We start from the raw sequence: 26,883 nt of genomic DNA, 5'->3' as shown, positions 1-26,883 counted from the left end.
TATATTAAATCTAATGTTTCACTTTGGAACATTAGCTATAGAGTTTAAACCCTCATAATCTCAACGTCACTTCATAGATATTTTTGCATTAAATGTTTTTGAAACGCTGAAAGTCTTTACATAATGGCATAAGAGTTTTCATATTAACTATCATATACTTCAAAGGCCAATACTTACAGATTTATAAATGTTTCAAAATTGTATACTCCTCTTTTGTAAGTGATTTTCTGCTGCTTTAACCAGTTTTCTATACTCTTTAGCCAGCTGGGATGTCGATTTAGTATCTAACAGTAACGTCTGTCGTCTGCTATATGTTTACGTTTTACATTGATTGATGAATATCTTATTCAAATTGAATGTGTGTGCGTGCGTGCGCGTGTGTATGGACGGGTTATGGAGTATGGCTTTGTTTGGGATAATTCCGTATTTAATACTAACAATTAAAAAAATACCACAGAAAAATTAGCTTTTGAATGAAAACACAATTATTTTTTAACTATTGGAATAATTGTAGTTGAATTTATTGACGGAAATAAGTTGAGCGTTTTGTTGACAACATAAAATCTCTTAGGTCCAAGACTATTTCGTCGTACCGAGAATTAATAATAAACCTCAATTTAAATCGACTCTGAATCAGAGAAATTACAAAATTAAGAATATTACAACATGTTTTGTTTGTTTGATAACGATGTAGATTGAGGTGTGTTTGGAAATCGATTCTGATAAAGGTATAAACCTATGGCCTACTTGTAAAAATAGGTAGGCCTAAATGTCGAGTAATATTAGTCCTAAACACCCATTTTATTAACAATACAATATACTTTATTATTATCAATGCTTATAGTCTTACAGACATAAGCTACTTAAAATGTTATAAATTAAGAAGTGACGTAAACATGGACTGGGCCACATAAGATTCTTTAGGTCCATAAATCCACTAATAACTTTGTACACAAGCAATCATGTATGTAAGACCGAAGGCTGGTGGCATTAAACCACTCAAATACTGTGGTGTTTTATAAGCACCACCACAAATGGGGTCTAAAATGATAAGGTGTCTCAGCCAAGTAATGTCTTGTAATTATTTTTTATTTTAGGCCAGCAAACATCATGGAATAAAGGCATTGAACAAGCCTTCAATGTTGTAAAAAAGTATTTTAAATTGCCTGTACCATGGTAAATAATGCCATAAATTTGTGAATAATCTTTTTATAAGCATATAAGGCTCCAAAATTGAAAGAAATATTTGGATTGTGTCAAGAGCTTTAAATTAGTAATAGTGGTTTTCTGTTTCTGATATATATATTCATTTCGGTTGTATAAATGCAAAAATGCTCAATTAATAAATATAAACAATAATAAGACCTGTGGTTACAAATGTCCTTAATAACGTTTAATGGTATATTTCGGCATTTGACATTCTCAAAAAGGATTAACAAAAAATAATTAAATAGTGCATCTTTTATGTGTAATTGTAAAAAGTCCAGCAATGCTAGTTTCTAATAAAACCACAGTTAATTTAATAGAAAAATGTATTGACAGAAGGAGTGCTATACCATGGCTGCTTTGAATGGTAGAGACTGAACAGAGAAAGATTTCTCTTCTTCCAAGATGGCATGACTGAGATATTGTTGTTGTTGTGGTACTATTATCACTCTTCATGGTGGATACAGCATAGAATCTCGGCAGGAAGCAACCCCAACCTCTATCCAATTCGTTTACAGTTGTTCAAATATAATTGTTATTATTAGTTTGACCCTCATAAAAGAATGTTAAATCATGGTCAATAACGATGAATTTACAACACACTACAGTAACAATCAGTGTAATTATGATACATACAATAATTTATCTTTCATTCATATTAATGTTAGTCCATACATGTCTTTGCTGTTTCCTTTCATTGCACTAATTAAATAGTATATTCACTACAGTATGACTATTAACTTAGTTACAACGACAATGTTTTTTATTGTTGCTGGTACAGTCGAAAACATGTTCATTGTAAATATGGTAGAAGTAATCCTTTCAGTATCATAGTTAATATAAACTATTTAATAAATACAGTATATATCCATTAAATTTTTATAAATTATAATAGCCAAATTTTATTTTAATGAAGATTGAAAAATTGATTTACAAAATAATACTTGCTCTGACAGCACACTCTTATTTTGTGAATACATTTTATTTAAATTTTATACATGTTATATAATTTTATATATACAGTACAGTACATATTGAAGTTTAATTCATGTTGCTGTGTGAAACCAGATGATGAACTGACTATGTATATCCCCAATAAGTTACTTAATACTTATGTGAGATTGGATGTTCGTGAATTGTAAAAATACAAATATTTCTTAATTTTTGTCTATTATATAAGTACAATGAAGGAACGAGTTTAAAAATACAATTCTATTTTCATAAGGTCAAACAATAGTTATGCTGGTTTTGGCTTGTTATTTTCTCCAATGCAGATGAAGGAAGCCTTACATGTGCAAGTCAATTCGTGCTTGACCTCTCTTCACTCTTTCATTATCATTCATAGTAAGAAACACTTCAAATTGCATTTATATATACCAACAGTTTTCATTAATAGAACATGTTAAAGTGTGTTAATGTGATTGTTAAACCTGATTTGGTATATAACAAAAATGAACACTGTTATTCTTCTTGTTTCCTTTTCAATTAAGGACTTCAACACACTAATTCATAGTCCTGCTCTACTTTACTATGGGGGGTTGTTCAAATGCTATATATTAGAATTAATAATTAAAAAATTATTAGTATGCTATATAAAAACGTTTAATGCAGACCTCTGATTTTGTTATTTAGTGTCATTTCCATCAATGTTTGTTTTATAGTATTAAAATAAATGAAAAAAATTACAAAATAATATTCAGTTTATGAGAATTTACTTGGTTACTCATTGAAAAATTAACACAGAACACTTAAAAGCTTTGGAAATATTTCAAAAACATTAGATAAGACTTTACCTTTATTAGTAAGTCAAAGTTAAACAAGAAAATTCATGATTAGGCAAATAATAACAAATACTGAAAAATGCTTTCTTTACAAAATTGAATAGTTTTGATGATAAAATAAACAAGAAAAAATATAAAACATTCAGATTCTGTTTATGGCATTGATTTTTAAATATTTATAATTATTGCATTCTTTGTGTTATTTAATCTTAAAATCTATTGTTAATGTCAAAACCTTTACACCTAAAGCAAATTTATAAGAAAATACATCTTTATTATGCCTTGATTTTGATTTTCAAGCTTTAAATGGTTAAGATTTGAAAACTTCAAATGTATAAAATTAAATTTATAAACATAAGAGTACTCTAGAAACATTCTGTTAGATTTAAACAAATATTTTAATTTGTATAACGAAGATGATATTGTATGCTCTTCAACATATTTAACTCCTAACGTCTTGAATCCGAAGAGCTGACTTTAGTGGTGGCCATCTTGATTTTAGGCCTAGTAGAATCATTTTAAACCTCATGCATGCATTTGTACAACCTCATTTTTAGTCGTAGCCTAGAATTATACGAGATCTTTCATCTTAAAGATATAATTAATACACATTGAAACAGTCTTTTAGATCAAATTTTATTGGTTATTCGGAAAAATCAACATTTTTTATTTCATTGTTTAACGTGTAGACTGCAGCAGACGCCTTACGATGCAGAATAACGTTGAGAGTAGCAAGTCTCACTTAGTATAGACCAGCAGTGAAGGTGTTAACTACATACATGTATTATAGCTAGACAGTGATTGTAAAGTAGTTTATCACGCCGGCTATTGCAGACATAGAAATCTTATTGCATATAATCGGATTGAGTGTTGAAGATCGTTCAGTATAAAGCTGTAGTGAAGAAATTGAATACTACAAAGTATAAACTTTAGGATAACAACTAAATAGAGTTTGAATGCGTAATAATAAGCTCAAAGACTTTTAAAATGAGACATATCCCATAACTTTATGATCAGAAGGTATAAAATTCTTGAGGTTTAACATTGTTCTTGTGGGAAAAACTCAAAAGTTGTTTCACTACAGCCAGCTCTTAAATCAACAAACTAGTTGCATAAGTCACAAGGGTTTTTAGAATTTTTTATTTTCAGAAGCTTTGCTGCATGAATAAAAAATATTGATTGTTAATTTTTAAAAACTTGTAACAGCGATTTCAAATAAACAAATTTATTTAAATTAAATATTTTTTATTATTATATAGAAATGTGATTCTTATTCTTCACTAGGACTTTCCCAGCTGTATCAACTGCATTAACAAACATTTCATTTGACAATTTGGCAAAAGTTATATTATTTTTGCAACATGTAACTAAAAAATTACTTTTGACATCATTAAAACTAGATAAAATCATATTATATATGATAAAAGACTACTTCTTACATTTACTGAATAACATTATTACCAAATCGATAAGAGAGTTACTTGCCATATTAAAATGAATGGTTTAATTATGGGAAATTTATTTAACTTTGGTTCAGGACTTTTATTTATTTGTATGTTTTACATGTTTATTATTATTCTTTTGTTTGTTATTATTTCTTCATTTCCATCAGGCCTGGTGGCGGCCCCCATCTCCAAACAAACGAAACATCGAGAGTGTAAGTATTTGAATTGAACTGCTTTGCCATTTTGCCCTATTACAACTTTTACGCTTTTGTACATTTGAGAGCTTAACATTTGGCCCATCTTGAAAATATACCTCTACATTTATGTTTGAAAATAATTTAAAATTATCAGAGAGTAAAAGTTAAAATGCATACATTTAAGCAATGGTTATTGGTACTGATTTTCACCTTTTCACATTTATTTGCTACTTTCCACTGCTTTCTTCCATACACAAAAAGTGCAGATAAGTATTTTTGAGTATTTTTCAACCAGGCATGTGGCTTTATACTTGATTGACTTTTGCTAAAATTATACCTCCAATTTTTAAGTTAGTGCATTATAAAGCAAAATCTGGAATGTTAAATCGATTACAAGTTTATTGTAAATATTGTATTATTATTAAGAAAAACACAAATTTTTAAAACTTATAATTTACAAACTAAGTGACTTTTATATTAGATGCAGTACTTAAAAACTGTAAGATTTGTTTATGAAGTTTTTTAAACAACAATAGTGTAACCAAATAGTCTTTAATTATTGTCTATAATAAACCGATACAGCAGTGTTGAAGGACCTGACAGAATCTAACAAAAGAGTAATTGGCATAGATGGACAGATCGATGGACTGCCTATTCAATTTTTGACCCCAAGATCAAATGTTTAAAAAACACAATCTGTTGCCGATAGCAATCCTATTTCTTAAATTTCTTTAAAGATATTTACACACGCTCTTTGCCGTGGACAGAAACTTGCAGATAGTATGACTAGCCAGAGATCATTGAAAATAGAATCTGTTACTATGCTAATAACATATACTCATCTTTTGGCAGTCAATCGGTGGCCTCAGGCACTGGTCCACCACACTTTTAACAACAATTACTTTTGTCCTGTACTCATAGGATTTAATTGGATTAGTCTTCTCTTATTATAACCTAGTTATTCTAGACCAGTGCAGTCAACTAGAATGGAACACCCAACATCATAATATTTTTCCTCTGTTCGACTTTTAATCTATTAGACTCGGATCTAGGTGGATTTATTTAAAATAACTTGAAATCTAGAACTTGATATTTTCTTTCTGGCTGTCTTGAAGATGTGAGTGAGGAGGGGTTAAGCAATCTAGTCTCCAGAGAGCCAAGATATTGCTCTTTATATTTCTAGCCATGGTTAGTACAGCCAGTGCTCCTCACTCCATAACCTAGGTTTCTACCAACATTAGAATTTTCCTTTGCTGAGTCAACCAATTAATGTCATAAGCTGCCCAAACAGCAGCCCTCCTCCTATATCTGCATTATAATCTATGTCCTTAGCAAGTGTAGATATATGACATTCTTTTCTTGAATCAACTTGTTCCAGGTAACAGATTTTCCTTCTAGTCCTTCCTTTATCATGGAAAATCTATCCAAATCTTGTTTTCTTTATGTTTTTTCTTTCAAAACCAATACTTTCCTTTAAAAACATTTATAATTTACTATTGGAAATAATTATGAATTAGTATTGTAGTAAGTAATTAGTATTTTCCAAATATTTTATGTTTTTAATTGTGTAAAATGCAGTACCGTACACTAAAAAAATTCCTTTCAAGAATAAATTTCTTGTTCTTTTTTTTTCAAAAGAACAAATGAAAAGTAATGGGATTGTACTGGACAGTCTTTAAAATTACAAATTTATGTTTTATGTTTATTTCTTAATGTGGAACATAGAATAACACAATTGTTGTAACTACTTCAAGTAACTGTTGAAGATATTTAAAAGGACAAAAAGAATCCAGAAAGAACACAATTTATGTGCAAATTAATCCTTCCTGACTAACTTAACATGTAAAACACATGACACAACCAAGTGTGCTACTCAGTAAACAGTTTAGCTTCCCACCCTGTTGTAGCTGTCAGCTGTTGTTGTTAATCAGAGTAAAGTGTATGGTGGCATACAGCACACCCTACCCTGCACACAACCAAGTGTGCTACTCAGTAAACAGTTTAGCTTCCCACCCTGTTGTAGCTGTCAGCTGTTGTTGTTAATCAGAGTAAAGTGCACGGTGGCATACAGCACACCCTACCTGCATAAGTGTGCTACTCAGTAAACAGTTTAGCTTCCCACCAGCTGAATCAGAGTAAAGTGGCATACTACTCTGCATACAACCAAGTGTGCTACTCAGTAAACAGTTTAGCTTCCCACCCTGTTGTAGCTGTCAGCTGTTGTCGTTAATCAGAGTAAAGTGTATGGTGGCATACAGCACACCCTACCCTGCACACAACCAAGTGTGCTACTCAGTAAACAGTTTAGCTTCCCACCCTGTTGTAGCTGTCAGCTGTTGTTGTCGTTAATCAGAGTAAAGTGTACAGGTGGCATACAGCACACCCTACCCTGCACACAACCAAGTGTGCTACTCAGTAAACAGTTTAGCTTCCCACCCTGTTGTAGCTGTCAGCTGTTGTTGTTAATCAGAGTAAAGTGCACGGTGGCATACAGCACACCCTACTCTGCATACAACCAAGTGTGCTACTCAGTAAACAGTTTAGCTTCCCACCCTGTTGTAGCTGTCAGCTGTTGTCGTTAATCAGAGTAAAGTGTATGGTGGCATACAGCACGCCCTACCATGCACACAACCAAGTGTGCTACTCAGTAAACAGTTTAGCTTCCCACCCTGTTGTAGCTGTCAGCTGTTGTCGTTAATCAGAGTAAAGTGTATGGTGGCATACAGCACGCCCTACCATGCACACAACCAAGTGTGCTACTCAGTAAACAGTTTAGCTTCCCACCCTGTTGTAGCTGTCAGCAGTTGTCGTTAATCAGAGTAAAGTGTACGGTGGCATACAGCACACCCTACCCTGCACACAACCAAGTGTGCTACTCAGTAAACAGTTTAGCTTCCCACCCTGTTCTAGCTGTCAGCAGTTGTCGTTAATCAGAGTAAAGTGTACAGTGGCATACAGCACACCCTACCCTGCACACAAAAAAGTGTGCTACTCAGTAAACAGTTTAGCTTCCCACCCTGTTGTAGCTGTCAGCTGTTGTCGTTAATCAGAGTAAAGTGTATGGTGGCATACAGCACACCCTACCCTGCACACAACCAAGTGTGCTACTCAGTAAACAGTTTAGCTTCCCACCCTGTTGTAGCTGTCAGCTGTTGTCGTTAATCAGAGTAAAGTGTTTTGTGGCATACAGCGCGCCCTACTGTGCCTCTTGTTCTGTATAAAGTGTTAATCAATTGGATAAACACTGTAGTGGTAGTAGTTATGCTCAGCTGTATTCAGCTTATTTCATTGTTGTTGCAACTGATAAAAAATCAGCTGCTTAATTGATATTAAGATTAGATTTTATAACTCAACCATTTATAAAAACCCTGTTTTATAACAAATATACAAAGTGTTTCATAACAAGTGACATATATTTCAGAAATAGGTTCAGGGCATAAAAAAAAACTCAATGGAACATAAGACTGAAAACAGTCTAATTCAGTAAAACTGATATTGCAGATGAATCGTATTGGAGGTTTTATTAATCTGGCAACAATTTTTTTAAATTTTGAACTTTTACAAATATAAATGTATTAGTAAAAACTAATTTTTGTCATAAAATATAGAGGAAAATTCATGTTTTGTCAAACTGTAGATAGCTAACATAATCATACAAGTACCAAATTTGAATGCTCTATCCCGAACCATTTATGAATGTCAAAATTTTCTAAAAGCATTTATAGATAGACAGACAGTACAGAGTGTTTATTGATATCTGTTCTAGTGCATTATTTTCCTCTTTCAATGCTCTGAACCAATTTCTTAAATACTTATTTCCCTATGTGTGGCTATATATTGTTTAATAGATGTCTGTGAAAAGTAATGTATGTTAGGGATTGATTATCAATTTAAGATTGAACACACTCATAACAACAGTATCCCCAGTGAAATAATAAATTTTTAATATTTTTACTGGCTCACCACCTACTAAATTCAACTATTGAAACACGTTCATTAATTATTGTCGCTATGGTTTACAGTTTTCTTGATGGCCAAACTTGAGTTCTTTCAGTTTCAAAGCACAAGGAAATACAAATGTTGTTTGCATTGGTTCAATGTTTTATGATTCAACAAAATATGCTTATGAGGGGGTACCCAAATAAAAGAAGAATTATTTTTTTAAAGCTGTATATAATTTCTTTACAAAACAATGTTATTCCCTTCCAAATATGATTCCATTGCACTTGATATGTTTGCCCAATAGTTTATTATATTTTTGTTTAAAACATTTATCTTCAGTGATCTAGTATGGAAATAACTCTTTAGTTTTTTTTAACATTATTAATGTTGTCAAATCTTAGTTCCTTCACATGCCTCTTCATGTAAGTAAATAAGATCAAATCACATAGAGCAAGGTCATGTAAGGTAGGCTTGTGAAGCAGCGGGATAATGATTTTAAAAATAAAAACTGGTTAACAGAAATGGTTAGTCATAAATTAAAAAAGTAGCCTCCTGTTTGTCCAAAAATTTTTTGTCTTTATGGTAATTACTTTTGTGCAATCTTCACATAAAATGCTTGATTAACAGTCTTTGAAAATTGAAAGCTTGAAAGTTTTTTCAACATTTTTGTCTGTTTTGACAATTGAATGTCCAGAAAGATTGTTTTTCATCAATCAATATTTAACCAATTTTAAAATGTGAACACCACTTGTGTATTTGAGGTTTTCCTCACAGCATGATCTTTTGTTAACTGTTTTAGCAGGAATTGTTCACTTAAACTTGCCATCATAATATCAAAGAGAAATTAAAACAGCACTAGCAAAAATAATCATTAAAGGCAGACAGAACAATGTAGGGTGGCACTGAACTATCAGTAAGTTACACACTTAGTGAGACAATTAGATAGTATGCAAGTCTTGATTCAGACAGAACAAGGTAGGGTGGCACTGAACTATCAGTAAGTTACACACTTAGTGAGACAATTAGATAGTATGCAAGTCTTGATTCAGACAGAACAAGGTAGGGTGGCAATGAACTATCAGTAAGTTACACACTTAGTGAGACAATTAGATAGTATGCAAGTCTTGATTCAGACAGAACAAGGTAGGGTGGCACTGAACTATCAGTAAGTTACACACTTAGTGAGACAATTAGATAGTATGCAAGTCTTGATTCAGACAGAACAAGGTAGGGTGGCACTGAACTATCAGTAAGTTACACACTTAGTGAGACAATTAGATAGTATGCAAGTCTTGATTCAGACAGAACAAGGTAGGGTGGCACTGAACTATCAGTAAGTTACACACTTAGTGAGACAATTAGATAGTATGCAAGTCTTGATTCAGACAGCTTTTGGGTATCCCCTTATAGGCTTAGGAGCATCATGTATGGAAACTGCTGATTGTTCAAAATTATCAGTAAGGTGACAGAATCAAATTTAAAAATTCACTTGAAAGGAAATGGCATAATTATTTGAGTCGAGTAATGAAATTGGTTTATAGAGAAAGCACATACATATACTTGGGATGATTTATGAAATATCCACTACATTAGAAAAAAGATATGTCAAAAATCATTTTGAAGGTGTTAACTTCTTTTTATGACAGCAATGTGGGTTCCCACTAGAACATTCAGGAAGTGAGCAATTTTCAGAGGAAGCCTGCATTCAACTCCCACCAGTTGATATGAATCTTCTACTGTTACAGCTCTCATTTACTGTCTGCTGTTTACTATGTCAAAAGCAAGTCTTCAGCATTGTATACTAATGATTTATCACATTGTTAAGTTTATCATTGTTCTAAATATATATCTTCATTTAATATAAAAACCAAATGAAAGGTTATAATTAATTTCCAGGGAAATTACGCAAAGTTCCTCAAGAATCTACATGCAGAGCAGCTTGCCAAACTACAACTGAAAAACCAGAATGAGTGTGAGCTTCTCGACGACATTAGGTGAGAGTTCCAGTTAACGTACCAAAGAGCTTGCTCAAGGCTATAAGAAGCTTTGTTCAAACGCCACATAACTCGCTAAACAATTCCTTTGATAAGTTCTAGAGTTTTATTTCATATCAATATAACTTTTTTTAATATTATTTTTTAACAAGAGATTGTAGGAATATCCTAGTGAATTATATAAAAGTCAATAGGTATGGTAATAAAATATAAAGAAATAATTAAGTTTTGGATTTACAGAAATTTTTTATCTAACTTACAGTTAATTGGAATTTGCATGTTAATAGTGTTAGCTCAGATTTTAAAGGAATCAAATTTTGTTCTGTTCTTATTTTATGAATTGTAACATTTATTTAATAATATTCATTATATCTTATAATTTTGTGGCTGTTAGAATAATGCTTGTCAATTAAGCTAGTTCTTATTAAAATTGTCAATATTATAGTTATAGTAGTATATTTTAGTTTATTGAATTGTCGTAGATTTAATATTACATTATTTATTGTGGTGCAATCATTAGTTGAGTTTTTAAATATTTTTAGTCACAGCCTTTTAAGGTAAATACCTTTTCTAGATAGAAAATGTAGAATAAATGTTTGTTTCACAAGAAACTTTAACCATATTCTTATAGAATATTTACCATCATCTTATAATAAGGCACACCGAAAAACGGTTTGAGATAAGGCCATAATTTTTTCAGTATATGATGACCAATGAAAGTAGTAAATTTTTCAATTATAAAATATTTAATTTATAAAAGTAATATTTTTTAACATGTAATTCCCTGGTCAATATATATACCATAAAAATGTATATTTGTATCTTAAGTTTATTTTGTCCGTTGTATTTGTTTTTTTTTTTTTTGGAACGTGTTAAAAAATGTGAAAAATTCCTACCCTATAACTGTCTGTAATTTCTTGTGGAATGTAAAGAATATTTTGTCATTTTTCTGTCTTAGGGAAGTTAAGTTTAACGGCTGTGAATGTGAAATAAAAAATAATTAATCCAACAAAAAACTAATTACACCAACTTAAATTCTTTGTTGTAATAAAATTGCCTTTAATTTCCTATTATTGAGTCAGATATAACATTATAAAATCAATAAAAGTAAGTAAACCTTTTTTTCTATTTAGTATTTTTCAATATCTGATAAATTAATTTTCAAGGAAAGTGTAATATTTTTCTTTTAGGCTAATTGTTTTTGTAAATTCTGTTTTATCTGAATTTTTTTGTGCATTAGCAAATACTACTTATTACTCAGGGGGCTGACAAAGTCTCTTCTGTCTGTCTGTATGTTCATGGGATAGCATCTCTTGAGAACAAATTGAGCTATAGACTTAAAATTTTGCATATATATATATATATATATATATATATATATATATATATATTAAATTCTATAAATGGCAATAGCCTTATTTAATTTCAATAAACATTGAATTTATTGAAATTAAATAAGGCATTGAATCACAAAAAGTAATTTTTGTGATTCAATGTTTATTGAAATTATATATCTGTATATATATATATATATATATATATATATATATATATATATATATATATATATAAATGAAATTTTATGCAAAATGTCAAGTCTATAGCTCAATTTGTTCTCAAGATACATATGCAAGGTCCCTAGATGAGATTTTGATAAGAGTTACTAAAGTTCATCATTTAGGTGGCTGAGGAAAATTTCTCTTATATCTGTTTATTTATTTGTCTATAGGATATGTTGAGAATGCATTGTAACTTTAGACTTGAGGTTTTGCTAGAAACTTTATTTCCATATAACCAAGATTGAATTTGACGTTGGTGCATGTCTTGTGATCTGACGTCTCTTACCTTGTATGATGAAACATGTCTGACAGCCAAATTATAAGTGTGCTAAACAAGGTAGGAGTAGCCACACCATGTGTCAGTGATAGGCTTCATTGAGGTTTCTTGCAATATTTCAAATCTATAGCATATTTCATTCTCGAGTTGTCCTTGCGACAGACAGACAATCATACAGAAAATATGTTTATATCTTCTGGCAGACTATAGAGAAATTATGTCAGCCTACTGTGTGATAAATCATGACGATTCAGTGAGGCTTACTCAAATTCAATTATCACTGTACTTATTCTTGTCAATGTAGAGATGAAGTTTCATGCAAATTTCTAATCCTACAAATGAAATCTTTCTCAAGACATCTTACCGCATAATTCATTAACAATTTTGATCATTAAGTTAGGTTTCATAGCAGTGTTCAAATAATATAAGTTCCGGTGAACTAGAGAGGATACTACTATATAAGTTTAAACTGAAATCAAATCTTGTCACCTTCTTTTAACATTGACTTTTCACTCTTGTTATTTTTTCTATCTATATCTTCTATATATATAAAAATGAATGTTTGTATGTTTGTCCTTTATGGAATCGTGAACTATTGTCATGATGAAAATTTGTACGTATATGTATTTTTCCACGGAGAAGGTTTATAAGCTATGCCCAGATTCAGGATTCCGCCCCACTGGTTACAGAAATACCCATAAGAAATGCATTGCAGCAAACATATGTTAACGTCTTTTCAAATGCTGATGAAAGCATAGAGTAAGCTTAAGAGAAACGACAAATTTTGTTTAAACTGTAATCACTGTTAAACATAGACTTTACTATCCAGATAATACAATTCAAATTTGACGTAAAAATTCACCTTTAACTGCAGCTCATGCTTGATCAGAAGAGTAATGCAGATATCATAATTACTATCTTACGTTGGCTACAAATATAAAGCAACCTTAGTCCTCCTCCGTGTGTACATATTCTCTCGATCGATCAATCGTGGCATCGGAGATCCCACTTCGGTTCACGTGCGAAGCCGTGGGTAACAGCTAGATAAATATGGTACATACCATAAGAAGAGGCTCACGATGGAACGACTATGCAATGCTGTTTTCAACGGGAAATTGCATTTTGCATTATTGAAATGCGCATAGTCTATATATTGAATGTTTGTATGTTTGTCCTTTATGGAATCGTGAACTATTGGAATCATGATGAAAATTTGTACGTATATGTATTTTTCAGGTTTATAAGCTATGCCCATCCCTTTCCCGATTCAGGATTCCGCCCCACTGGTTACAGAAATACCCATAAGAAATGCATTGCAGCAAACATATGTTAACGTCTTTTCAAATTTTTAATCAGCTGTTCTTTGTAAACATATATTACACTTATAGTTTTAAAGCATAGAGTAAGCTTAAGAGAAACGACAAATTTTGTTTTAAACTGTTTTTGCAATCACTGTTAAACATAGACTTTACTATCCAGATAATACAATTCAAATTTGACGTAAAAATTCACCTTTAACTGCAATATTTATTTAATATAAACCATGCTCATGCTTGATCAGAAGAGTAATGCAGATATCATAATTACTATCTTACGTTGGCTACAAATATAAAGAATGTTATAAAATCAACCTTAGTTGTTTTTTTTGACAGAAGTATGGTTCTCAAAACTCCGTGTGTACATATTCTCTCGATCGAGACAACAAAGCAAGCTCAATCGTGGCATCGGAGATATAACTAATTTAATCTAAAATTTATTATAGTAAAAAAAAAAATTTACTAAGTAATATAAGGACTTCGGTTCTTAAGATTTGCGTGCGAAGCCGTGGGTAACAGCTAGATAGAGGCAGGAATATGGTACATACCTTCATAATACGCCCAAGAGGCTCACGATGGAACGACTATCAATTATCTCAGCAATGTTTAGAATGTGATAGAAAAAGAATAAGTGAATATAGTGTACTGTTTTCAACGGGAAATTGCGTGCGAAGCCGCGGGCAACTTTTTGCAAAAAATTATTGAAATGCGCAGCAAAGCGCGCCGGGCCCGCTAGTATATATATATAAATGAATGTTTGTGTGTTTGTCCTTTATGGAATTGTACACTATTTGACCGATCATTATGAAAATTTGAATGTATATGTACTTTTCGACGGAAAAGGTTTATATGCTATCCCTATTGATGTATCTCGCCAACTCACCACGAGGTGGCGCTGCAAAATATAAAAGTTTTCAAAGTGCCTGCAAATTATAAACTGCAATTACGAGACAGTTACGTATATTAATTTGCCAAAGACTATTTGAAGGCACTAAGTTAGATTATATGTTTGTCTTTATGATACTGATGGCGAGAGAAAAGAAGAGACCTGGATTCTGGCCTATCTGAAATTTGCAGGCGCTACTACTAGTATGTTGCTGCGTCTTGTTTCGTAATTCCATTATTGTTTCACTGTTCCATTGCTAGGATAAACAATTCGCAGGGTTGGCTGTGGGGCGAAGCGCCTGAAATAACCGCGCGGCAACACACTAGTACACGGCTGTGCGCCGGCACGGGCCAGGTCTCTTCTTTTCTCTCGCCATCAGTAAATATATGGTTGAAATTAAAGCTTGACTGTTAGACCGCTTTATAATAAAATACATGTATGTGTATAATGGCTATATAATAAGCATACACAGATTTTCTTGATCGTGACAACAAGGCAAACTCTACATCAGTGCTAGAAATATAATGCACTTGAACCAGAAGTTCAAATACATGGCCAAGGCTTACATAAAGCGTGTGAAGCCGCGGGAAACAGCTAGTTATTATTTCTATAAAAAAAAGTTTTACATTTTACAAATCTCATATGATTGTACTCAGTTTACAAATTGATTTATTTTGTTATTTACTCGTTGTCAGCATGGTTAGGCTAGTTGCACACACACCGATTTTGGACGACCGATTTTTTACCGGCCGTCCAAATTCCAATAGTGAACTGAATGAGGGAACGGAACCTGGCACACACGCCGACAGCTGATCGGCGCCAGTTCACATTGGAATTTGGACGGCCGGTAAAAATCGGTCGTCCAAAATCGGTGTGTGTGCAACTAGCCTTACACATAAGACCAATGTAAAAATATTTGTTATGCTGTGAGATGCATCTCGTTGCAACATTTCAAGCCTATAGATCAGTTTTTCCAACCTCTCGAGTGATATGCTTTGTTAATGCTCAGCCAATTATAAACATGGAGGTAAAAAAAGCTCAGTTGTGAATACAAACTTTAGACAATAATAAATTATTCTTTTAGCTATTTCCTCAATTTGTTTTATCAGATCAATTTCATCGTCTATCACCTCTTCAGGATACTTTCTAGGTTGTGCTGTCTAACCTTTTTAGGTGTCATTTTAAATTTAGTGTTTGGATTGTGTATAAATATTTCTTAGTTTGTCAGTTTAAACTATGTGATGAAGTTTTCAAACCGATCATAATAATGCTATAATGGATGTTGAGTAAAATTAGCATTAAGAAGGGCTATGGAACAAAACCAATCTTGTATAATATACATTTGGATTGGTAAAAGCAACCCTTAAATAATTATGATGCAGTACAAATATTTTTTCTATTATAAGGCAATTAAATTGTGTCATTTTTTCAATGAGAAATTAAATATGTATATCTCTCTAGATAAACTGGTTAACTTTTTAGAAACATAAAATAATATTGTGTATTTGTTTCAGGAATTTTATAATTAAACGATCAGCTATTGAAAAGTCCTACTCAGAGGTATGTAATATAGAATAAAATGTTGTGCATTTGCGTTGTATTTACTTTTATTTGAACACCAAACAATTACTTGTAATAGCAAGATGATTAAATGTTGAATCTTGAATTACTGTATGTAACAATTCATAATGTCACAAATTTCTTGTCTGAACTCATGTATTTTTTCCCTGGAATTGCTTATTCCAAATTGTACTATCCTCAACAATTAAATAATTTTGTACAAAACTATGTACTTCATTAAAATTTTAAGGTAAAATTCTTAACATTATTTAATAATTGGTGTTAACTAAATATTTGGAATAGTGTTCCAGAAATTTTTAAATTTTAAATCAAATAACTATACTGATTAATTAATGTATTTTGATCAATTGTTTGAAAGAATGTTTATTTTTCAGGCACTCCTCAAGATTTCGTCAGCATTCCTGAACAAAAAAATTCCCAACATACCTGATATAAAGACTGAAGGATCGGAGGAAAAATGGTAATGTTTCATTTAAAGTTTATTGTTTGTACTAAAATGTCTAAATTGATTAGTTTTTAAATTATATTTAATAGTGTATAGAAAATGGTTGGTTAATATTTGATCTTTTATGAATTGTATTTTGTTTGATGAATATTTAATAACTTTTATAATGTTTTATTATTATAAGCAGGTTTTTGTTTTGAAACATTTTCCATCGACAATGTTGCAGAAAAAGTATGTAAATATGTTATCCTTGCAAATCATCCATTGTCAGCAATATACTTTGAACAGAACTTTTGTATGTAGAAAGAAAACAGTTAGAAAATTATATTAACTGTTATATATAAGTATAAATTAAGTACTCTCTTAAAATTTATTAGTAATTTAAAAATGAAAATAATTACAGATAATATACATATTGTAAAGTTATAATTTGACACAAAGTGTGCATTTATTTACGAATCTAAGATTAGACAATATTAAAAAATTATTTACTGGTGACCATTTACAAAATTTTGACAGACAAAAAAACTAACAGAAAAAATACTAGGACATAAATTGATAAAAAAACTTTGAAAACTTGTATTAGATGAGTAATTAATAGGTATATAAACCTAATTTCTCTGTTATTAATAAACCATTTTCAAATGCATTTAAATATTGTGAATTTTTTCAGTTATTTTAAATCTGTAATGTCCAACTGATTTTGCATTTTATTATAACTTATTCTATGTCCATTAAATATAAATCACAGTTATGTTAATGGATGTCTACGCCCTTAAAAGTTTTTGTAACATTTAGTTGAGAATTTTTTTGTCTGGTAATTTTTCTCAATATTATGTCTCTGTTTATAAAATGAAGATAAAGATTGTTAAGTTTATATTTTGAAACCAATATTCTTTGTTAGATTTATATTTGTGTCCAATTTAAATTTCAATACTATTTTGGATTAGATTATATCGTTGGAGATGATTATTTCCAGTGCCATTCAAATAACATTCATCTGTTACAGAGTTGTTTTCCTTTTAATAAAAAAAAAAACAAAAATATAAATAGGTGAGGAAAGAAAGGAGTTTTGGACATTTTTTATAGAAACATTATTGCATATCCTAAGTTTCAGTGTTCTTGAGAGGGTGCTAATAATTTGGAAACAAGATTGACCTGAGAGTAGGGCAGCAATCACCTGATCACTCGCAAGGCTTAGAACGACCACTACCAGTTTTGGCTTCCTTGATGGGATTTCCATTACACCTTTACTAGTCCAGCTCAGCTTTTACTTGTGTATTATTCTCCATGTAGACAACACTAAAACGGTTTTGACTAACTTCTTATAATATTGATGAAAATAAACCATTAACAATCTATATTCCATCCAAAAACTAACTATTCTTTCAAGTAAAACAATTTAATGTATGCAACATGATAAGTATATTTTTATTGTCCTATTTTACAGCCTCAACTGATATTTTAAAAATAAGTAGAAACAATTTACAGTGGTAGGTTAATTGTTGACTAACATTAATCAACACTCAACACTGTAACTAAGTTAAGCAACTTAAAGTGACAATACTAAATTATCCATGTGTTAGATTCCTGTAACTAACAGAAATAATCTTCAACTAACCTTTTACTTAGTTCTTATTTTGAAGACTTTACCAATATTTATAATTTTTACATTTAAAAAGATGATAAAAATTCAACATTTTACATCTCATATAATGGATGAAAGTTTGTACAATGTGGGTCTGCATGTAACAGGTTTTATTACCTCTTTGTGCCTTATATAGTACACATAATCAGTTTTTAATATTTATTTAAATGTAATTAATCACTGTCTTAACCTTTCTTGTAGTTTTAATAAATATTTTATTGTCATACAAAGGTTTATGCCTATTGTTTTTTGTAATCTGGCTATTGGCACATTTTTTTATTAGTTTTTTGTTTCTAGTCACTTGATTATGAAAATCTTGCCTTGAGGTGTAGTTAACTAGGTTAAACAATAAAAAAATTGTTTATACTTTTGTTAAAATTAGGTACCATTAGCTTGTAAACCTATGATAAATGTCACACTAAATATATAGTAGTAAATGTAATGTCTCTGAGGAAACTTTTTCTCTTAGTTGAGTAGGTTTCATAGTTTTGGGTGTATATTCCAAGGTTCATAATTATATGGAACAATTCATTTTAAAACCAGTAACTTACAATAAAGTAAATGTTTGGATTTGCATTGGATGTATTAACAAATTTGTACAAGACAGTAATTTTAAAGTGGATTTGTAACAAACATACTTATTTTAAAGTTATCTGAAAGATCTCTCATTGCGACATTGAATTTAATAATTAAACTAAATGAAAAAGCATGCAGACATCTTGTCAAAGTGAGAAAATAATTGCTAAAGCTGAAATTATTTTGTTGTTAATATGTTTCCAAGTTTGTGCATGTTTTTCTACTCAATATTCTTTAGTATTGAGGAGTTAGCTTTCTACGAAGGTCTAAAAGGGCTAAGCAATATGCACTCAGACTTTCCTTGAAGAAAGTAATATACAATTAAAGCCAAAGTGGATATTTATTTAAAAATTTTGCTTTACTTATGTTAAAGCTTTTAATCTTGACTCACTCAATACATGATTTAGCAATTAGTAATTTTTTACGTATTGTTTTATAATTAGCATAAAATTTGTGTGGTAACACATGTTACTAATATGTGTTAACAGATCTTTTGATCTTTACCAACAACTGGTAGATAGCAAAATCTTTCCAATAACATGATATTTTTTGGTTGGTGATGTAGCTTGTTGACAACAAATGCACAAGAATTTTTAGATTGTTGATAACTCTCTAAATAGACAACACATAACATTCTCTATTAGTAATCTTTGGGATCAAAATTGTGACACAATACATTAAGATTTTCAATTTGTTTCTAAGTTAATAGATACATCTGGTAAATGAATAGTTCCTATATATATATATATATATATATATATATATATATATATATATATATATATATATATATATATAAGTTTAAATATTCTAATTGGTAGGTTTTACAATCAAGTAATTATTAATGTCAATTTTCTTCTTCACTCCTCCAGTTAAAAAAAATATCCAACTAGCAAAAAGGCTGTTCTGTAAGCCATTGGGTCAAGGCTAATTTCAGTCCTTTTCCTTGCAGTGCTTTAAGTTCTTCAGGAAGAAGATTAAAAAAAGTATCCTGCCTGCTTAAGAAGGATTCCTTTCAAAGAGTGCAGTATGGTGTAATGTAAGGTGGAAGTTTGATGCATGAAATATATTATAAAATGTATGGTATAAGATAGTGTTTATTTCTTATGTTAGAGAATACTTATACCACTGTTAATAATCTTAACTATGACGGGAATTCCAATTTCTCATAAGTAGTGCAATATCTAGTAGAAGGTTGTGTATCAAGTTTTCAAAGGTTTGTAATTAACATACTAAACATTTTTCTATCAGGAGTAAAATGATTTCTAGACAATAGTACATATATAAATAAAAATAACCTTATTTTAGGAATATGTGGAACGTGTGGCGGACAGTGCTGGAGGAGAACGAGAAACTTGCACGTGCTCGTCTCGCAGCAGTCGAAGTCTTCTCACAACACGTTGCAGATGAGGCAAAAGTGTTAAGACTACACAAAATTATTAATGCAAAAAAGGTATCTATTCGAAGAAGTAATATCTGTCTAAAGTTAAATAATAGTATTCACTTCTTTCATATAATTTTTTCTGTTTAGGTACAGCTTCTGGTTTTAATTTAAATAACTAAAAAAATCACTAAACTCTAAGTCTACTAATGGCTGGCTTTGACAAGAAAACTTATTTGTTTACCAGTCTGTTAGTAGAGGAGCCTCACTTTTGTAATATACGAGTATTTCTAAAGCCAGTTATAATTTAAGCAATTAGGGTGGAGTAAACTGTTTCAAAATATGATTGAATTGGTCAAAGTTATTAAGTTTTATTCTTAAAAGTTTTCAGCAAGTAGGGTACAGAACTGTACAAAATAGTTCCAGATGCTTATAACTAAATTACAAATAAAATTCATTTCATGATTTTAGATTCAAATTCATATCTCAGAAACAGTAGAATATAAGTCAATGAAATGTTATACAAGTATATGTCATTAATATACATAATCCAGGAGAGGGGAACAACAAATTAACTTTAAAATTGCTCCTATATATTAAAACTTTCTTTTACTCTTGAAACAGTTTTTAACTTAATATTATTGTTTGATTCAGTGTATAGACCACTTAGCTGTTGTCCAAAAAGAACTTCAAACCTGTGTTCAAGACATAGACAAAACCAAGAAACTCTACTTCGATGAAGAACATAGTGCTCATGACGTCAGGGATAAAGCAAAGGATATCGAGGAAAAGTAAGCCAATTACAGAGATACTAGTTTTTCCTTTTATAATTTTGTAGTTTCTTTGAAATGCATGTAGAAATATTTAATTTAAAACCCTTTGAAACAGACCTCTACGTATAAAAAGCTAATGCCTCACACATGTTTCAACGTGTATTACTTATCTCTTACCATCCACTAAAACTTCAAAGAAATATATGTTATCTATCGCTTAGATGGATGGAATCATTCTTCTTCTGCCTGTCCGTCTGTGTGTTTTATACAGAATATTTTGAGAACTAATCGTCATGGACTTGAAATTTTGCATTTTTACATAGGCAATATTGAGTTTCATGATGGTCCTTGTCTCCCTATAGGGGACGGGTGGATAAATTTCTTTTCTTTCTAACTATCTCTCTTGTCTGTCGTAAGGATATCTTGAGAAAGAAATGAGCTGGAGACTTTAAATTTAGTATGCAACTTCAGTGAAACCTGTTATATGGACACTTGACATGGCTTACTTCTTCTACCTTGTATTAATTAGGACAAACTTTTCATTAGATACATGTTTTGTGCTCAGGGTACTCCAAAATAGATATACAGTGTGTATCAAAATGAATGACCTGATTTTAAAACTCAATATCTATTGCTAAAAATGTACTACAAAAATAATATTTATTGCAAAATACTCACAAAATCTTAAAGTTTTAGGTATTTTATTACAAATGTTCTATGTGTCCACCAGCAGCAGCACGAACAACATCCAGACGATAGCTAAATTCCTCATAAACCTTACACAACGTATCTGCGTTCAAAGACCTTATTGCGACAGTTATTCTGTTCTTTAGTTCTTCGATATCATTAGTTAGAGGGGGAACAAACACTTTTTCCTTCACATATCCCTACAAGAAAAAGTCACATAGGGTCAAGTCTGGTGATCTTGGAGGCAAAGAATGAAGGGCATTGTCTCGAGGTCCCGTGCGCCCTATCCAGCGGTGGGGCAGAGTGTTGTTGAGAAGCTGCCGAACATTGTTGTGCCAGTGAGGCGGAGCTCCATCCTGTTGGAAAATGAAGTCACCAGAGTCTGCCTGAAGTTGTGGGAAAAGCCAATTCTGCAGCATTTGAAGATAGCTCATTCCATTCACAGTGTCTCCCTCAAAATAGAAGGGACTGTTTCCACCATTTCGTCAGAAGTGCGAGGTCGGCCTGAACTTTTACCTTTGCACAAGCACCCTTTCTCTTCAAATTGGCGATACCATCGACGAATGTTTTTAGGTGAAGGGCGGATCAATGCCGAAACGACGACGAAAAGCACGCTGGACCGAAACAACTGACTCATCCTTGGCAAACTGCAACACACAAAACGCCTTTTGTTGAGCGGACGCCATTTTACTTCAGACTGACTGGAAACGAAGAAGACGCACTGACTGACATCTAGCGGCGATTTTATGAAACTTTAGGCCACGCCCATTCCAAATACACAGCTTTCCTTGCCCGCACGCCTTATGTTTCGTAATTATTACCGTACAAAATCAGGTCATTCTTTTTGATACACCCGGTATTTATTCCAATAACAGAATATCTGCATTATATTGCTTTATCTTAAACATTTAATTTGGAAGTAAAACAATAGAAAGGAAGATTAAAATTCGATTCAATTAAAGTTTATGTCTTCAGATTTTGCAGCGTTACCTAATCTATCTGCTTATTCCTCAACTCATAGCTATATTATGCAGCGTAATTTAAATGATAATTTCAGCATAAGAAACACTTAAGAATACCACTGGATGGATGAATGTTTGTAATTATTTACAAATATTGAGGATTTATTTTCAGTTAGTTTTCACTATCTTCTATATTGAACATTAAATAACCATTTTGTAGGGCTTAAAATACTGTGATTCAAAATTTTATCATGACACTTTTATCAAACAGAGAGAAGTTTATTCAACAAAGCTTAGATTGGGTTATTGAATTACTCTTTGTTGTAGATCCTTTGCTCTTTTATTTAAAACAACTTTTTTATAACATCACAATTTTGTTCATGAGAGAAATAATAAAATATTAAATGGGATAAAAACTCATACTCAAGCAACTGTAATACATAATACTTTTGTTACATTTGTAAAAGAAATTAACTATGAAAAGTTTAACTTTGATCGTCTGAAATGTACTTAACATCTCTCACTGCTTAATGTCAACTCTCACTCTACTAATTGTATGTTAGGAAACAATGCGGAGGCTGTTAATATACAAAAAATTAATTGTTCACTGAACAATGGCAAATATTAAAAAAACTGTTACCTTTACCATTCTCCCATTTTCAAAAACTAACTTGAAACAAATATTGTTACAGTGGCATGAAGTAATCTAAATTTTTCGGATATTGTCAAAGAATTTGGTGTAGTTGCAGTAAACAGGCTACACACTAAATTTAGTAGTTGCAATTTGTTTCCTCTATCTGTAGCTGGATAGTAACAGAAAGTTAATAATGCAAAGATTTGGCTTGATGGGTTTTAAATGTGTCCACTCTATAATAGGTATCAGATATATGCGCCACAATGTTGATGAATTTTGGTCTTTAGAATTATCTGAGGAGGCTTCAAATGTAAGTAAGCAGTAATAAACATGGAGTTTCTCATTCAGTATCCTTCCTGTGTGGTCTAAGTGCCTCATCTGTTAACAAGTACTAGCTATATCATTGTTATTCCGTCTGAAACATAGCTTTCATCTGTCAATGTATCAGTCTAATCCATCCTAAATAAAGTAATTGCTTAGTAAAATTGTAAAATTTTAATTAACACTGGAGGTGGCGCATATAAAAATAACGCGTTAGGGCACATAATCTAAAGATAACCATATTTTTGTTTGTAGTTCTAATTTATATTTGAAATAAAATGCAATGTTTGTTATCTCTTCACAATCAATTAATTATAACAAAACAACAATAATATTATATTTCTATACCTTTTTTTGATCAAATAAAGTGTTAATTAATTAGGATGTATTTTTCCATTCTTGAAAACTAACGTTATAATAGAATTTATAAAACGAAACAGAAATATAAGCTGTTGCAGAACTGCTGAGAGAATAAATACACATGCAAGAGAAGATAAACTCTTCTGTTTTGCATCTTTACCTGTCCTTATATTTTTTGGGTAGTTATTTTTATTATAAAGTTGTTTTATGATGGCATGCAATATATATTTGTAAAAAACCTACAAATATTGTATAAAATAAATATCCCCGAAAAATAAATTAATAAAAGTCTTAAATTTACATTTATTAGAAACAATATTGACAGTTACATTTAAAATTACAATTAATTTTACTGTTTTTTGTAAAGTAAAACAACTATGGACATTAAGCTCCAAACTTATATGTAATATTAATATAAATGGTAAGTGCTCATTTTCATAAAGATAATTTAACACATAACACAGTAAACGGATCATGCTAAAGACAACAAAAATACCATACTAACCTGTTCTTTTTGCTGTCGCACAGGTGGCATCGACCAGTTGTTGGCAGGTATTCATTGCCCTCAACTAAAGCTGCTTGTATTATTGGCTATTCGCTCAGTATTTCCTGGATCAGATGGTATCGTTTGGAGAGATGCTCGACTTCATTTGTTCTATACACAAAGCGTGTTTACTAACTCTGTTAAAAATGCCCTTCTTCTACCCACTTTTCATCATTATTTTGACCAATGTTTACCATAGAAAACAGATAGTCAGTAGCTATCTGTTGCTCTTTCTGAAAATGGAGTATGTAGACTTCATTTGGTCCACTGTATCTACTCCTCCTTTATACTTGTTGTAAAAAGTTAGAAGCTCTGGTTTTTGTTTTGCTCCTGTACTGTCATCTATTTTGTCAGTGTGATGCAACATATATGATGAATGTCTACATTTATTTAGTTTATTTTGAAATATAACATCTTGATGACTAATGTTAGTGAGTAATGCTCTGGGATGTGATGGGTGCTTCCATGAGTGCTTGTTTTCCCTGATATACTATGTGCTCCAATACTAGATTGTTTTCTTGTAAGATTTATGGATTATTTTGAATCTACTGAGATTTTAATAATGTCCAAGATCCCATCCTTAACATGAGGTCAGTATCTTCCCATGTAAATTTTGTAAGGAAAATCTAATTAGTTTATTTGTGACACATGCATGGGGAATAGTTTGGACACCTTTAATGTCACAAGATCAAAACTATTTAATTGTTTGATAACTAATAAGCATTTTAGCTCAAGTAAAATTGTATCAGTTATAAAAACAGTAAAAGGATTTTCCTATTTTACTTAGATATTTACTTGTCATAAGGAAAGTTTCACGCTTTAGAAATATTTTGGAAATATTATAATAATGCTATCATCGATAATAAAAGTTACAGATTTGAAGATTTAACTTTTCTTCGTAGCGTTTTAACAGAATGAGATATTAAAAAAATGTTTGTACATATTAACACATTTAAAATATAAACCTAAATATCCAAAACTTATGAAACTGAAAAAAGTTCCAATTTCATAAACACATACTAAAAACAAACTGGTACAGTTAACTCATTGTTAAAATTGTACATATATTACATAATTAAAGGACTTTGTATGAACATTACTAACATATAACGTGTTATTTTTCAGGCTGAAGAAGAAGAAGGGTTCATTTTTTCAATCAATAACATCTCTTCAGAAAAACAGTGCAAAGGTAAACCATTTTGCACACATAAATAACATTCACACAAAGCATTAATTGAATACATTTTTCATTTACATTATAAAGTATTATCATTTTTAATTTTTCCTTAAAATACATTCTCTGCCAAAGCATACATTAACTTACAGTCCGGGGTGTGGTTTATAGTTCTTTATCTAAAGTTTTAATATAGTATATTCTTATAATTTATTAAATCTTCTTATTTTATTTAAATAAATGTTTTAATTTAATATATTGTACTATAACTATTGAGAATTATTATTTGATATGAATTTGTTTTCCAATGTAAATTTTAATAGTATTTATAAAAACATAAACACCTGATTTGTGTGTCGTACCAGCGTTCCTATATCTCCAAAATTATACTATCTGATTAAAATAAAATTTACTTTACGGTATTGTTACGGTATCTGCATATGGGAAAATAAAGAGGATATTAGTTTATCAAAAGATGAAGAAATGGTTGGAAAAGCTTAAGTTGTAACAATAAAAAAAACTGAATTAACACTGAATATAGAAAGTAAAACGATTTAAAACTTAAAATTATTAGTGTAAATAAAATACACAGAATTAATAATTAAATTTTAATTACAGTCTTCCTTAAGTTCTAATCTATAAATGCAAGCAATTTCTTGTTTTTATGTCCACAATGCTTAAAAGGCAAAGGAAAATAATAATTTAAAAAATAGAAGTTTGTTCACTTTTAATTAAATTTTGTTCACTTTATTTTAGGTTTATTATGTTGAGATTGTAAGGACCAAAAGATCAAAGATTAATTAGTTATTGATATGTTCTTAAGCGTATTAATGTTTGCAGTTGTACGCTTTATCTATAGATCTAAATTATGGGACTGGACATTATAAATTGAAGATGGTGAAAGCTAAAACAACTGTTTACTTTCATTGTAATTTTTACACAATAGCTCTTCCCTACACAAAAATTGGCACATAATATTTTTGCGTTCGCTGTTCTACATTAGTTTTTGGGTGGATAATTTTGTTTAGTTTGAAAATAATATGCCTCATTTGGTTTCCATTTTCTAAAATTTAAAGTAATATCATTGTTATTTAGGTTGTTCAAATATTATTTTTTTCTATCAAGACTTTTAAACCAGTTATTGGATTTTAACAAATCTATACTTTTAAGATATTTTTTGGATTTCTTATAAGA

The 26,883-nt window shown here is 30.7% G+C and overlaps 1 protein-coding gene across 2 annotated transcripts in view; it reads left to right on the top strand.

Moving 5' to 3' along the window:
* LOC124363431 (protein nervous wreck) overlaps positions 1–26,883 on the top strand; it is a 64,211-nt gene that overhangs the window by 9,501 nt on the left and 27,827 nt on the right. For both annotated transcript variants that reach the window (XM_046818682.1, XM_046818688.1), the window contains exons 2-7: positions 10,468–10,565; positions 16,118–16,163; positions 16,559–16,644; positions 20,162–20,306; positions 20,889–21,025; positions 25,641–25,704. In XM_046818682.1, the coding sequence (XP_046674638.1) occupies positions 10,468–10,565; positions 16,118–16,163; positions 16,559–16,644; positions 20,162–20,306; positions 20,889–21,025; positions 25,641–25,704 (576 nt within the window). The remainder of the gene's footprint in view (positions 1–10,467; positions 10,566–16,117; positions 16,164–16,558; positions 16,645–20,161; positions 20,307–20,888; positions 21,026–25,640; positions 25,705–26,883) is intronic.

The sequence above is a fragment of the Homalodisca vitripennis genome, chromosome 1, assembly GCF_021130785.1.
Source record: "Homalodisca vitripennis isolate AUS2020 chromosome 1, UT_GWSS_2.1, whole genome shotgun sequence".
NCBI classification, from domain to species: Eukaryota; Metazoa; Arthropoda; class Insecta; order Hemiptera; family Cicadellidae; genus Homalodisca; species Homalodisca vitripennis.
The sequence above is the reverse complement of the archived record's forward strand: the minus strand, read 5'-3'. Positions and strand labels throughout refer to the sequence as shown.